Below are 13,657 nucleotides of genomic sequence, written 5' to 3' on the forward strand. Positions count from 1 at the left end.
CGGGCCCTACCTGGAGGACGAGGAGCGGAGGAGCCGGGCGAAGCGGGAGGCGGGAGGGACGGGGGCTCGCTTCTCGCTCACGGGGGCCCCGGGGGCGTCCGGCGGGGGCCCCGGGGGCGGCGGGGCGGGGCCGGGGGAGGCCCGGCGGGGAGGCCCGGCGAGGGGAGCGGCCAGGCCCGGCGAGGGGAGCGGCCGCGCCCGCCGCCCGCCACGGCACGTGGTGGGAGGGGCCGAGGGGCGCGGCCGCGCCGTCATTGGTCCTCGCCGCGGAAGGGGCGGGACGGTCGCCGCGGCGTGGCGCGGGGATTGGCCTGTGGCCGCGGGGGGGGGGGGCGCAGTGCCGATTGGCCCGCGGCGAGGAAAAGGGCGGGGCGACGGGCTGCCCTCGGGGCGGGGCATGGCGCGGGGAAGCGGGGCGCGCGCGCTCCCGGGCCAGGTGCGGCGTGACCTACCGCGCGCGCCGTAGCGGCTGACGTCAGGCGCGGGCGAGGCGCGGGGCGGCGGCGCGGGATGGAGCGGCCGCCAGGTGAGGGCCGGGCCGCGCCTCCCCTCCCCTCCCCGGGGCTCTGCCGCCCGCCGGGGCGGCGGCTCGGGGGGCCCTGCCCGGGCTGCGGCGCGGGGAGCGCGGCGGGAAGGCGCGGAGGAGGGGCCGGCGGCCGGCGGCCGGCTGCGGGCACGGCGCCCTGCGGCGCTGCCTGCTGGGGCCGGCGGCCCGCGCTCGCCCCGTCCCCGTTGCCGCCCCGCTCCCAGCAAGGGCCCGCCCGCGGGGGTCGGCCGGGGCCGCTGCTGCCGGAGGAGCCGCGGCTTCTCCTCGCTGGCCGCCTCCGTACCGCTCCTCCTGTCCGGGGCTCTCGGCAGACCGCTCCCTCGGCTGTGTCCCTTCGCTTTTCCTTCGCGCTGTTTCCTGCTCTCTTTTTCTGCGCTTCCGTCCCCTCTCCTGGACGCTGAAGCGGTTTCGGTAGAATGCGGGACCGTTCGTTTCCGTCAGCGAGCCGATCAGCCCTTCTGGGAGCAGTCAGCGAGCAAGGAGACGGGTGCCCGGAGGCAAAGCCGATGGGTGCCGCTCTGCGGGATCCGTGCGGGGGAACAGCTGTTGCTTTTAGTCAGCTGCGGTGCCCTCGCTAAATCCCTTCAAGCAGGACCCGCTGTCTGCGTTCACGTCTGCATCCCGCGCTGGAGCGCTGAGCGGGAGGGCGCGGGCGGCGGGATGGCGGGATGGCGGGCCTCGCTGGCCCGGGCTTGCGTCGGCTTTGCCCTTATTTCCCAGCCTGTTTGGCGTGCTGAAGAGCACTTCGCTTCAGAGAAGAACACGGGTAGCGCCAGCTCTTTCCAAGTTTCTCCGAACCCTGGCTCTGCTGTGCAGATCGGGGGTCAGGTGCAGCTCTCGGTGCTCCAGGCAGCAGGAGGCTCCCAGGCGTGGAGCCGATGCTTAGCTGGGAACTGAAGTGGCAGCTTACACCGAAGGTCACCTTTGAATGAATCCCACCTAGCGCTGTCCGCACGGAGACTCCGTGGGTGCTGCCCATCTGCTGCTGAGGCTGGTGCTGGCTCGGGGTTCAGCAACGAGGGTTTTGTTCCAAAATAGCTGGCTGTGCAAAACGTACAAGGAGATCCTCACCTTGGTTATTTTCAAACCTTGTCATTGACCTATGCAGTGGGGTAAAAGTGCATAGAAGGCTGATGGTTTCTGTTTCGTGTAGCTTCAAGGAATTTGACCTTGGTATCAAGTTGCCTGAGCAACTACCGAGTTTTAACGTCCTTTGGAAAATGGAAGTTCGTGGTTAGTGGTTTTCCTTCTCTAAGCGCACTTCTTTCCTTATGCAACCTTGCAGCAAGTAAACTTTCGGTAGCAGGAAGAGACAGGTTTGCGATCTGCCCAGCTCTGTGACGTGCTCCTTGCGCCATCCTGTGCTCGCCCAGATCCTCGGCTCTCGCTTTAATATGCCCGCGCAGCTGTTTGGATTTTGGATAGCATTTATCCGTGTGCCAAGTGCTCTTTGTGCACAAGTTTTCATACTGTTCTTCCTAGCTTGCCTGCATCTAAATAACTAACTCTCTCTGGGGCCTCACGGCAGTTCTAGCAGAGAGTATTATAAGTGTTTTCTGAAGGGACAACAGGCCGGCAGCATCGGCCCCTCTGCCCAAGTCTGACAGTGGCCTGGTGCTGGCTGCGCAGTCTCTACAGGAATATTCATTCAAGTGTGTAATTCCTTCCTGGTAGTCAAGTTGTTCTCTGCTGAATAAAGTTTGCCCTTCTTTTGTTTCAGCTCTGGGAAATCCAGTGAATTACACAAATGAGTGCAAACGTTACGTGCTGAGTCAGTGGCGTGGGGGAAATAGTAGCGTGGCTTCCTGGCCTAGCGTGGCTCTCTCTGGGAATTGGTACCTTAGACCAGTCTGCCTTCCTGAAATCTCTGCTCTGATGACTAGCATGGCTGTGACCGAGCCGTTTTCTGTGAAAGTCATATTGCTTTCTTCTGCAGAACGTGAAGGAGCGGATGGTGATGGTATGCCTGGAGAAAAAAGAGTGAATATATATGATGTCAGAGTTTGATTTGGCAACTCCGCTCTCTGGGGTTACAGACTGCCTGGTACTGGCTTGACTTCCTACGTGTGAAGGCCTTCCCGTCAGTTTTATAATTGAAGGTTGTTCTTTATCAGGGGTGCAGCAATCCTTGTTTTCTCTGATGTAAAATGGTTGCTCTCTGTCCCTTTCTTCCTGCATACAGGTGACGAAGTCTGGAGATGTCTGGGATGCGGGGGCAGCATTGATGCCGGTCAGCACCTCTACAAGACTGTAAATGAAGCTTGGCATGTTTCCTGTTTCCGGTAGGTAAACCTTTAACCCGTTAAACTCTCCTTGTGCTGTTCAACTGGCTCAGAACCTGGTGGATGAGTACCAATATTAACAGGGAGTTGTTGCTGTCATCTCTGTGCCTGACCTGTTCCGGAGCCTCTTGCAGAGCGGGTGCGCGCTCTCGTTTGCGGCCGTACTTCGGTGCCTGCAGTAGCGCTTTGGAAGTGACTTTCGGTGCCAACGGCGGTCTGGCACTGCCTGGCAAAGTGTTGCCATGCTGACGCAAACAGGAATACAGATAAAGTACAAATGAAAGCTCTGATTTATGGGTGGTGGCAGAAGCCCTGGGTTGCATATTTGTCTTCAGCTGCATTCCAGCGTAGCACCCAGGCAATTTGGATAGCCTCTTGCTTTTTCCATATGTGGTAGGTACAAGGGAGATATCAGGGTTTTGGGGAAAACTGCTGATACGGGGGAGGGAGATCTTGCCTTTTACTTCCTCTCCTTTTCAGACTATTAAGACATGCAAACTTATGAAATCTGTTGGATAACGTTGCTATCGGCAAGGACGAAAAGGGATCTCTGACATGCGTTTCTCCCTGGCGGCGGGAGTAATGCCTCTCGTCGGTGCTTCATGAATACTTGGTCCAGTTTTCGTGCTCCAGAATCGCATTTCTGAAGGGGCCTGTCTTTTTGAGAGGGGTTGAGTACCTGCAGCTTGTACTGGCTTCTGTGTTGGCTTGAATCAGGAGAGGCTGATGTTTTGGACACTGTCGAAGCAAATGGGGGAAAAGGAAGCCAAAGTGTGGCTTTGGAGAGTGTTTGCTGTGCCGAGATAGGCATCTACTGTCCTGGTTTAAAAACAAAACAAAAAAACCCCCACAAAACACCCCAGCTTTGTTGAAGTGAGAATTATGGTTATTGGTGTATTAAAAAAAGCAAAAACCAAAACAACCAAAATGTACCATGCAAGCAATGCTAGCTCTGTTGACTTGGAAAATGCTGTAAGTTAGAATGACTTGTTGATAGTCACAGCTTTATATCGCTGCAAATCCCAGTCTTTTGGGTTTCTGTTGGTTTGAGTATTCGTGTTTAGGTATGTTGAGCCAGCTTCTCTTAACCCTTCTCCCTAAAGAACTGGTATCCTGTTGTTGAGCGTCCCTAGATTCTGCCGGTAGCCGAACCCAAGGCTGTGTGTGCTAGCCAGTCTGTCTGTCTTGCCTTTGAACGTATCTCCATTGTGGGTCTTGATTTGCAAATGTCTCGGTGCTTCTTGCTGTTGGGGCTGTTGAGGTGGATAACAGCCGAGCCGGAGGCAAACCCTGCCCTCGTGACGCTTTAGAGAGAATTTGATATCATCGTTTATGTTGTAAAATGGAAGTTTGGTGGGGTGGATTTTTTTGGTTTTATACAAGTGAAGATGCCAGCTTTTCTCCCGAGATGGGCAGTAACTTTCCACGTTTGCTGATGCGCTTCTCTCGTGCTCCGTGCTTGGGGCTAGCTCCGGCGCCCAGCCGAGCTGCCAGGCCGAGGGAACAACTGGAACCTGCAGGAAAGGACGCTGCCCTTCCCTTTTTCTGAGTTCCAGGGTAGGACTGTACATGAAAACAAATTCCCAGTTTGCACTCTCTTCCCCTTTCTTCTGTTATCCCTAAGCCATGCTGAGCAGCAGTCTTGTGCTTGATATCCCAAAGCCAAACTTTAAAAAGCCTCTGAGGGTAGGAGCCTTTGGCAGCTGGTAGCTGTGAGTTCCGGCAGCTCTTGTGGAGTGTTTTTTCCAGTCTTCCTGCGGATTAGCTGACTCCCTGGCCTGGCACATAATTTCCCTAATGCTGATTGGCACTGCTCCAGGCTCGTTAGCTCTGTTTGTTCTTGGTCAGGCTGGGCTGCTGATCACGCTTGGCACTGGCGGTAGCTGACGTACATGCGTGTCTCTGAGGATTTAAGTTTTTTGCTACTTCCCTCCTTCCTCAAACTGCATGTACAGGAGCTTTGTCTCCGAAACCTGTCTTTTCTCTGGGGTGGCTGGAGGGACAAGCACATCCCTATTTGTGTATCTCGGCTATTTTAAACTGTTCTTTGGCCAGCTGGTCCTTAGGCTGGAATCCGAGGGGTTGGATCTGGCTGAGGAAGTTTCTTAGATGTTTCTGTCACAATGTCTGTTGTGAATTAACTCTGAATGTGCTTTTGTGCCTCTGAATTCTGTTGAGATAGCATACGCTTTCAAAGGTCGTTGCTTTTCACTGATACACAGTTCCAGTGGATTTGGAACTCGGATCGCACAGAACTTCAAACGCTACACCGAGAGGGGGAAAGAGAGAAGGGGCAAGGCATCTTTTTCCCAGGTCTGGGTCACTTTTACCTCAGAGGATTATTGGAAGAGCTTTTTTTGACCTCGAGCATGCTGTTCTTATTGCTTTCAGTCCAACTTTTTTCCGTATTACAAAATACAAGATACTGCCTTGAGTTATACCTTTGAATAAAGCATGGATACCTGGTATTTTGATGTCCATCTTTGGTGTTTTGTGTTTGTTTGTTTGTTTTTTCCCCCAGATAAAGGCAAATGAAATTAAAGACAATTCCCTCTTTCTGTAGAGATGTTGCATATTTGAATTAGAGCAGGATGGGATGAGAAGACCCAGATATAGCGGCATGGTTTAATCTTAAGGACACGATATTTGTTAACAATCCAGTTGTGATTATTTGACAACCATGAATTCAGATTAAGCCTGTTGAATACATCCAGGTGGAAAATGCTTTTGGATCCATAGGAAGAAAATTATTGGAAATGGTGGTAGGAATTCCTGCTGTAGCGGGGTGCTTAAGAACTTTTTAGGAAGGAAGACAGCTGAGGTTCAGTTCCTTCCTAACCGCGAAATAACAGAGGATGTATGTTACTATGGTCTATAAAATAGATCTAATTTAAGTAGCCAAGCAACACAGGCTTGCTGCACAAATCTCAAACAAAAGCCAAACCAACCCCATCAGAGAAGAACTGTTCACAGTGTATCTTCAAGTGACTGAAGGTGATGGATTACTGATGATTTTACGGTTGCAGATTTAAACATATACCATTTAGTTTATACCAAAACCAGTTAATTAAAAGCTAAAAACTCATCAGGAGTTTGAAAAGCGGGAAAAGCTCATCTTCCTTTTTCTGGAAGAGGAAAGGAAAGCCGGGAAATTTTGTATGAATCCAAAATTTTTCATTAGTAACTCCAAACCACTGGAGATGGTGGTGACCAGAAATATTAATGCAGTTTGGACAAATACTTCCTTTTTGCTTAATACGCCAGATTTTTATGCATATGCAATGCAGCTTGACCTCAGGAAAAATTCCCATGGCTTTCTGTATTTTTTTAAATTCTATTACAAAATAGCTTGATGCTAAGTTAATAATATAAACAACTGTATGACTAAAAAGTGTAAGCTTTTGATATCTGACTAAATATATAATAAATCTTTTTATACTGATCAGGGATTACATTATTATATTCAAGTAATTGTAAGCAGTAAGTTGACTTTCCAGTAAAAGATATTGGCTAAAATTAAATACAGTCTTGAAATCGTTAAGAAACTGTTTACACTTGTAAAAAAAAAAAAAATCTAATAAAATTTGTGTAAACCACAATAAAAATCGCCTTATTACGTAGAGTTAAATCAGTTCACCTGACGGATTGTTTAGGGTTCAGGTGCTTGCACTCTTTTTGAATGTGTTTCTCCATTTCCATTTCTGTTAACCTTTACTGGAGCTAGAAACTAAAACGCAAGGAGGGTTGTAACCACCAGAAGGCTGTTTTCTGTAAATTAATACTTTGAAAAAATGGAACCGTTTTGGCAGAGTGCAGAACAACTCCTGGCTCTGTCTCCTACTGGTATTCTGAAGCAACCGTGAAACAAATTCTCCTTCTGACCCTTTCCCAGTAGTGGAACGAGGTGAAAAGCAGATTCTTGCCAGAATCCCTCCTCACCCGCCCATTGTGCGCTTTCTGCAGGGTGACAATTGTCCACGGTCGGAAAACAGAACCGGATTAGCTGTCGTGCATCGAGGGGATGCCCTGAGCTCCAGGCTACCGAGCAGAAAGAGAACCACTATTGATTTGCCAGCTCTAGTGATTTGATTTTCTTACAAAGATGTGATTTTTCTATACTGAATGGCGTATTTTGTGTGCTATAGAAATATTTTTTGCTCAGCAAAACTTAGTGAATCACCTTGATTCTTTTTACATTTGGGGGCAGGGGAAGGCAAGCCAGGCAATCTTGTATTAAGAATGTATACAGTTAAACCTGTTTTGGCAGTGGCAGGATAAACTAGATGACTTCTGAGGGCATTTTCCAAGTCTGTTTTCTGTGGTTCTTAGGATATCTACTAAATTTCAACTGATGTTTGAAGCAAGTAATTTCTGTGGCTTTGGAATGATCGAGAAACTGGTCACCTCACAACCTCCCATGCTGCAGGGTTTTGGCCTCCCAGACTATGTCTATTAGCGCGTAATTATCCTTCCTGTTGGAAGCTTCTGTCTACCATCTTCAGAAATCCCCCTTGTTGCAATTTAAATCAATTTCTTCTAATCACGGTCACAATGGGCATGGAAAACAAGCTTTTTTTTCCCCTTCTGTTATTCAAGTAACCTTTTCCTGTTTGAAAGCAGCAATTGTGTCTCCCATCAGTCTCTTCTAGACTGAAGAAGCCCTGGGCCGAGCTTTTTCTCGTAGGCTGTATTTTCTAGACTTTGGATCGCTTCTGTTGGTTCAAACTGTTTGGCACAGGCCTTCGTTTTCCAAACGCTGCTTCCTCCCCACAAACAACAGGACAAACTGATCTACACTGACAGGATAATGAAGCTCAAACGTACAAACGTTGATAAATAAAAGACGTGAGCAAAGGTGTGTATTAAGATGAATTTGAAATGTGGAAAGTTTGATGCTTTGAATCTTCCTTTAGCCTTTCAGCTGTGAACGAGGTCAGGTTTGTACAGACAGCAGCTGAATTTGAGAGCAGGGGAAAGATCAGTAGTAACAAAAGGCGTTGAATTATGGTAGAAGCAGGAAGACAAGAATCTCCTCATCTTCCCTGTCTCCTCCAGTTTCTGGCAGTTCCAGAAAGCTAACGATAGAGCCTCGGAGGTGAGAGCTCTTCCCCGCTAATCCTGCAGACTCCTGGGAATCTCTCTTTGATGGTGTCTTCATCAGCATTGAAATTCACCAGCTCACTATCAGATTTAGGGAGAAATAGTTGCTAAGTGCCTGTTTGTAGACGGATCACCATGACTGTTCAAGAGTTTAGAAATCCAGAGGAACAATGAAGCGCTTTGCAGGTGGAAGTGGCCACATTCCTCAGGGAATCTATCACTACGGGACATCACGACCCTTTATATTTAAGGAGGAGCTGGGCATTCCAGTCGGAACTTTTTTGACTTGTCCTTCAGGGCGTTGTTATCAGAGCACTATTAAACCAAGGTAATTAGAATTACTCACAGTCCAGTACGGGGTAGGCTTTCCACATGAGCGAGACAGGATCCTTCCCTGAGGAGTTCAGCGGTCTGCACAGACAAAAGCAGCAAGTTAGGAAGCGAATGAAGATGCAGTGGTGTAAGCGCCACTCTTACTGCCGTATGTGCCCCATTTACAGAGCGCAAGTCGCTGCTTCCAAAACCATACATAATCTATGAAGTCTCAGTAGGTTGATTTGCTTTTTGGCCTCAGTTCAGGGGGTCTGCAGCCATTAGGCAAGCATGGTGGAGATAATTTTGTCTCCATCCTAACGTTGTGCTTAGTGATGTTAGGTACCGAGAAGGCATCGCTGTCTCGGGCTGAAGTTCTGCTGCTGCTTAGAAGTAAGATGCAGTGATGGAGACGAGCTTCGCTTCCCCGTGTGTTTTAGTTTACTCAAGAGCTGCGTGCAAGAGCTTTCACTCAGAGGTACGTGCGTATCAAACCGGTATTAGTTTCCGTGGCTGATGTCAGTGGCTGACTCTGTCTTTCAACAGCAGCAAAGCACCTGTTGCGTGTAAGTGCCTTGGAAATACAGTTCGGTGTTGGGATTGTGCTGAAGTATTTGGAATGCCTCCGAGCTGCGCCCATGCTGAAACAAAGACTTGCTGCAGACTCCTCAGGCATCAAGCAGATGCCTCTTCCCCAGCTTATAGCAGTCCTACACACACCGAAGTGCCTGTCTGTGCCAGGATAAATGTGTGTATCGCAGGGCTGGTAGATATGCTGAGCAATACATCTGTCGGTAGACGTGCAATTGGACGGCACGAACTGTGTGGTAAAGCGGGTGTCTAGATGTGCCGCCTAACCCTGGCTGTTTTGAGGTATTAATCACTTGAATATCAGAATAGCTATGTCGTGCGTTTCTGGGGGGACAAAACTGTAACGGCTGTGACTCAATTTGCAATAAATTTCATGTTAAGTCATTGTCGAGGTTTTTCATTTGTTCCTTTATATTTGCTAGTTATATTTTTTAGGCCTCCTTCTGCCAAAAATTACTGTACAATTCTAAACCACAGGAAGGAAAGCAACCCCCTGTGATGGCTACATGTTTGTAGTGGAAATGCTGTCGGCATTTGCAAGAGAGAAGATGCTGATACCTGACTTCAGTTGGTGAAAAAGAAATTTGCTTTGGTGCATTTTGGCCCTCAGAGATGGTATCAGTAAAATTACATGGAAAAGGTCCCCCCCACACACCTGTTTATCAGCATTTTTGACGTACAGTCATTCTGGCAGGAATTCAGATCTAGAATGTACGAACGCATTAACACCTTGTCCAGAGCCCTTTTATCAGAGCTATTGTGTTCTCAAGTAGGTCACAGAGACAATAAAAAAGGCAAGAAGTAACAAGAGAATTCTGTGTAGGAAAAAGTAACTTACTGGCTGCTGCTGGGGCTTGCTGCAAAAGTAAAATAATTTTGATAAGATGTTTCCTGTTTAAATAGACATTTGACTATGCGTCCTTTGGCTTTAAGGAAGTCTCAAACCAAATCCCTTCCCAGTTGCTTAGCTGTCTGGGTGGTTTTTATTACTTTGAAGTTAGGCTTTATCTGCTGGCTTCATTCACAGACTAGCTGGCTGCTTATCACATCTGTGGATCAACTCTTCAAAGGTTTTGTCTGAAGAGTTGGGATTTATGAGGTCACGTGGAATCCCCCTTGGAGGGAGTTCAGCCCACGGCAGCAGAGTTGTGGGGAAAAGCTTTTGTCTGTAGGTGATGCCGGGCAGGGTTGGGGCTCTGCGATGCACTGGAGGTATGTGCGTGCGGTGGGGTGGTGCCCGTAGCCGGGGAAGCCTCGGATTGTGAGCGCTGGCCCGTTTTCAGCACGCAACATATAGAGAATGTGGGAGACCAGAGCGCATTCCTAGACACAGACTCACCGTGTTGCTGCTTCCAGTAGAGCTGTGTGAAATGTCAGAAGGAATTAGACCCGTGCTGGAACTGACAACCACATCGGGCTCTGCAGCACCAGGCTTCGCTGCACTGTTACAGCCAGGCTTAGCAACTGCACTGAATGGGTGAAAATGATGATTTCCCCCCCCCCCAGAAAAGTGGCTGCTTATTAAAAGTAAAAACATAAAAAACAAGGAAAAAACAGCCCAAAAGGCTGCCTGGCTTTCTGCTTACTTCAACAGCGAGCAGCAGCTGTCAAATCTGCAGCCAAGACTGCCTCGTCCCAGCCCCAAGCGTCCCCTGAACAATACGCCAGCTGAGACGAGCATCTCCAGTAAAAGCACATTTGAGTACTCTTGCCTCTGGAACACAGCATGATTTTCAGGCTGTGTTCAGGCATGCCAGGCTTTGCTGACTGTACAAAAATGGGAGGGCTTGGTGCAGCAGCATATGTTTGTTGCATTTCTGAGTGCCTTGCAAACAGCTTTAGCTGATTAGGCCACTGGAGAACATGCTTGGCTTCAGAGCAAGCAAAATGATATAACTACATGTGCTGCAAGCAGGAGAGAGTACTCTTCTGTGCTGATTTATACCTCTCAGCTTCCATTCGGGAGGTGAAGATTAGGTTAAATGATTGCAATGATCTCTGTTAAAACGATGTTGGAAAGAAAGTTATTTTTTCTTGGACGAAGCACGCTGTGAGTTACCTCCTGCAAGAGGACGAACAGGTTGTAAGTACTGTGAAGGTACTGTAAGCCCACTCGCCGTGAGGGCTTTAGGAAGGTACGCAGCAAACATTAATTTGATGTGCTTGGAGATGTGGCTCGTTGTCTTCGTCAGACTCTGCCGTCCCTGACTTCTCCATCAGAACGTGCCACTGCTGCAGAGAGTAGTTTCACGTTTATGCACTTGGCTCTTGCTTTGGCAAAAGCTGCTATCTTTCAGCACTTACTAGCAGCCCCTCTTTGGGTCAAAGCTCCACCCCTTGTGAAGAAGTAGAGCCTATTCAGCCTCTGTAGTCACAGGCTGTCCTCCTGCAATGGCTCCTCCTCCCCTCCCACCCTTGGGTGGAACCAGAGAAGGGAAAACTTGACAATAGTTAGCAGGCAGCAGAGCTCGCAAGAACTATTGCAGCAGCATGTCCAACTAGCCCGGTTAGCAGTTATTCTATCCGTCCCAAGGGTGCCGCTGCAGCCGAGTGCAGGAGAAGATGGTTATGGCCATGGGAGCCAGGAAAAATCCGAAAAGGAATGAGCAGCCGAGAGACCTGGCATTCCTTGGGCAGCTTCAAAGAGAGGTGAAGTATCTGAATCAGCGCAAGATTAAATGAGCACTGGCTGCTGCCATGTTGGCAGAACAGAGCTGTTCAGAGGCAGTTGGACAAGTTTGTGGCTGAGCCGGTTTATCCAGTGTCGAAGATGGGAAGTTACTTGTCTGCCCCAGCTTACTTCGCTCCCAAGGATCCCTTTCGGTAAGTCTTGTGCAGGATTAGCAGTGGACCTTCAAAGTGTTGTTTTCCCCCCCTGTAATGCTATCCTAAGCAGTTAGTGTGTGAGGTGTGAAGAATGAGGTCCAGTGCTTGCGTGCAGGGAACAGCTGGCCTCAAACTGGGATCCCGTCTTGCTTTGAGGAGGCGACGGGGAAGATTCTTATTACCAGCCTCTGCGCAGCCCTCGTAGCGGGGAACGGCACCTATGGCGTGAGGCAGCGTCTGCGTGGCCCCGGCAAGCAGGCTCCTTTTCAGGGCAACACTACATATGCCGCTTTACCCTGTGCCCCTGTGCTTTGCTCCACTGCCAGAGGAGCGAGATTACTATGGCTGCTGCCACTGATGTCTCTTCCAAAGCTGCTCGTGCTTGGGCACAGCGCAGGGCGAGGTGCGAGCTCAGGAAGGTGATGTAATCTGCAGCGAGGCAGTGCATAATTTTTTTTGAGAAAAGACATCAAGTACTTTGCAGGTAACTAGGGACGAGCAGCACACTTCCCTTACGTGGAAAGGATTCGTCTCCTGTGGTATTTTGGTTTATATTAACAACCATTCTTGGTCCAATTGAACAAATGAAGCTTGAGAAAGGCGATAGCTACAGACTAAGGCTTTGATTGCATTACATCTCCATAGTGAAAACTGTTGGTGGGGCTGAACGCAGCCGGGATGGTGACTGACACCGATGTGCTGATGAGGTGAATGTGAATGGATGGGGAAAGGCACAGCTTGCAGTTTCATTGTCTCCCTCCTATCCCCTCGGCTCGGATTTGCTCGTTATTGACCCTGTTCCTGCAAACACTTTTGTACTGATTTGGGAGTAAGGAGCCCTTTGTTAAAACAGTCTAGGACAGGAGTAAATGCTGCTGCGCAATTGCTGAACTTCTTTAGGCAACTTTCTAGATCAGCATCCGCTTTCAGAAGAAGGAAAGCGAGCAGACATTCATTATTTGTAATATGTGTAGGGCATCATGCTAAGCCATAGATACGCCTTCTCCTGAGTGTGTGGAAGTGGTTTTGCATAGTCAGAGCTTAAACACTCTGTCTCCTAGTACGTAGTCTGTGTTCCAGCATCTCTTCTTCCTTGTCTGGTGTCTCTTACGCAGCCAGCGCGCATGCTTCTGCCAAGTCTGGGTGAGAAGCCGTTGGGTTAGCTGCGGGCTGGGGTTACGCTTTATTCTGCAGCTTTCTGTCTGCATGACTGTCCTCTCCCCTGCTCTGCCTGCAGAATTGGAACCACAGCGCTTTCAAGCCTGTCCAGCGTTAACTGATCTAGCCTGACAGTGTGTGTGGGGGGTGCATTTTATTAACGAGCCCTTCTCAAACGGATCTGTCTCTTCAGCGCCAGGGAAGTCTTCGCTTCCATGAGGGTATTGACTTTCATTTAGATGTAAAAGAGATGCCACATCCATTGCATCTCCCATCTCGCTGAAAGCCAGGCTGGTTACCTGTTGTGACCTGATCCTCCTACACCCCCCACAAAACCAAGTAGCCATCAAGCAGCGACTTGTGATCTCTTTCTGCACCTGCTGTGCGACAGAGCATCAGGGCTGAACACCGCACCCAGATGCTGCCTGGGGTTCCTGGAGGATGGCTGTGGGAGGCAGATTAATTTCTTCTTTATAGCCAAGGCTGGGAAGCGAAGAATCATAATGTATGGGACTATAATAATCGGAGCAGGGCTGTGCAGCTCTGAAAATGGTGGCTGGGCAGCAAGAGGAAACACATCAACTATGGCTGTTACCAGTCCTCCAAGAAACTTGATTACCATGCTTTGTTACTCTGTAATAAGAATAGCAAATCAGCTGGGAGAAGATTAGCGGTTTCTAATCTAGAAGACAGAGGAGCAAGAAATCTTCCTTTCTTTTGGTTGTGGTGACTGGCAAAGATTAGCTTGCTTAATGCCTGCAGAAGCGATTGTATTCCTGTCTCAGCTGATGTGAGCCCTGGCAACGGCAGCGCTGCAACGCCACGTGCTCCAGCGAGGAGA

General features: G+C 49.4%; 1 protein-coding gene across 1 annotated transcript in view; it reads left to right on the top strand.

Annotated features, from left to right (window-relative positions):
- Positions 1-499: 499 nt before the first annotated feature.
- The window catches only part of LIMK2 (LIM domain kinase 2), a 30,531-nt gene continuing 17,373 nt past the window's right edge, over positions 500-13,657 (top strand). The window contains exons 1-2 of the mRNA XM_082325157.1: positions 500-526; positions 2,730-2,829. Of these exons, the coding sequence (XP_082181283.1) occupies positions 511-526; positions 2,730-2,829 (116 nt within the window). The 5' untranslated portion in view covers positions 500-510. The remainder of the gene's footprint in view (positions 527-2,729; positions 2,830-13,657) is intronic.

The sequence above is a fragment of the Platalea leucorodia genome, assembly GCF_965183815.1.
Source record: "Platalea leucorodia genome assembly, chromosome: 12".
Lineage (NCBI taxonomy): Eukaryota > Metazoa > Chordata > Aves > Pelecaniformes > Threskiornithidae > Platalea > Platalea leucorodia.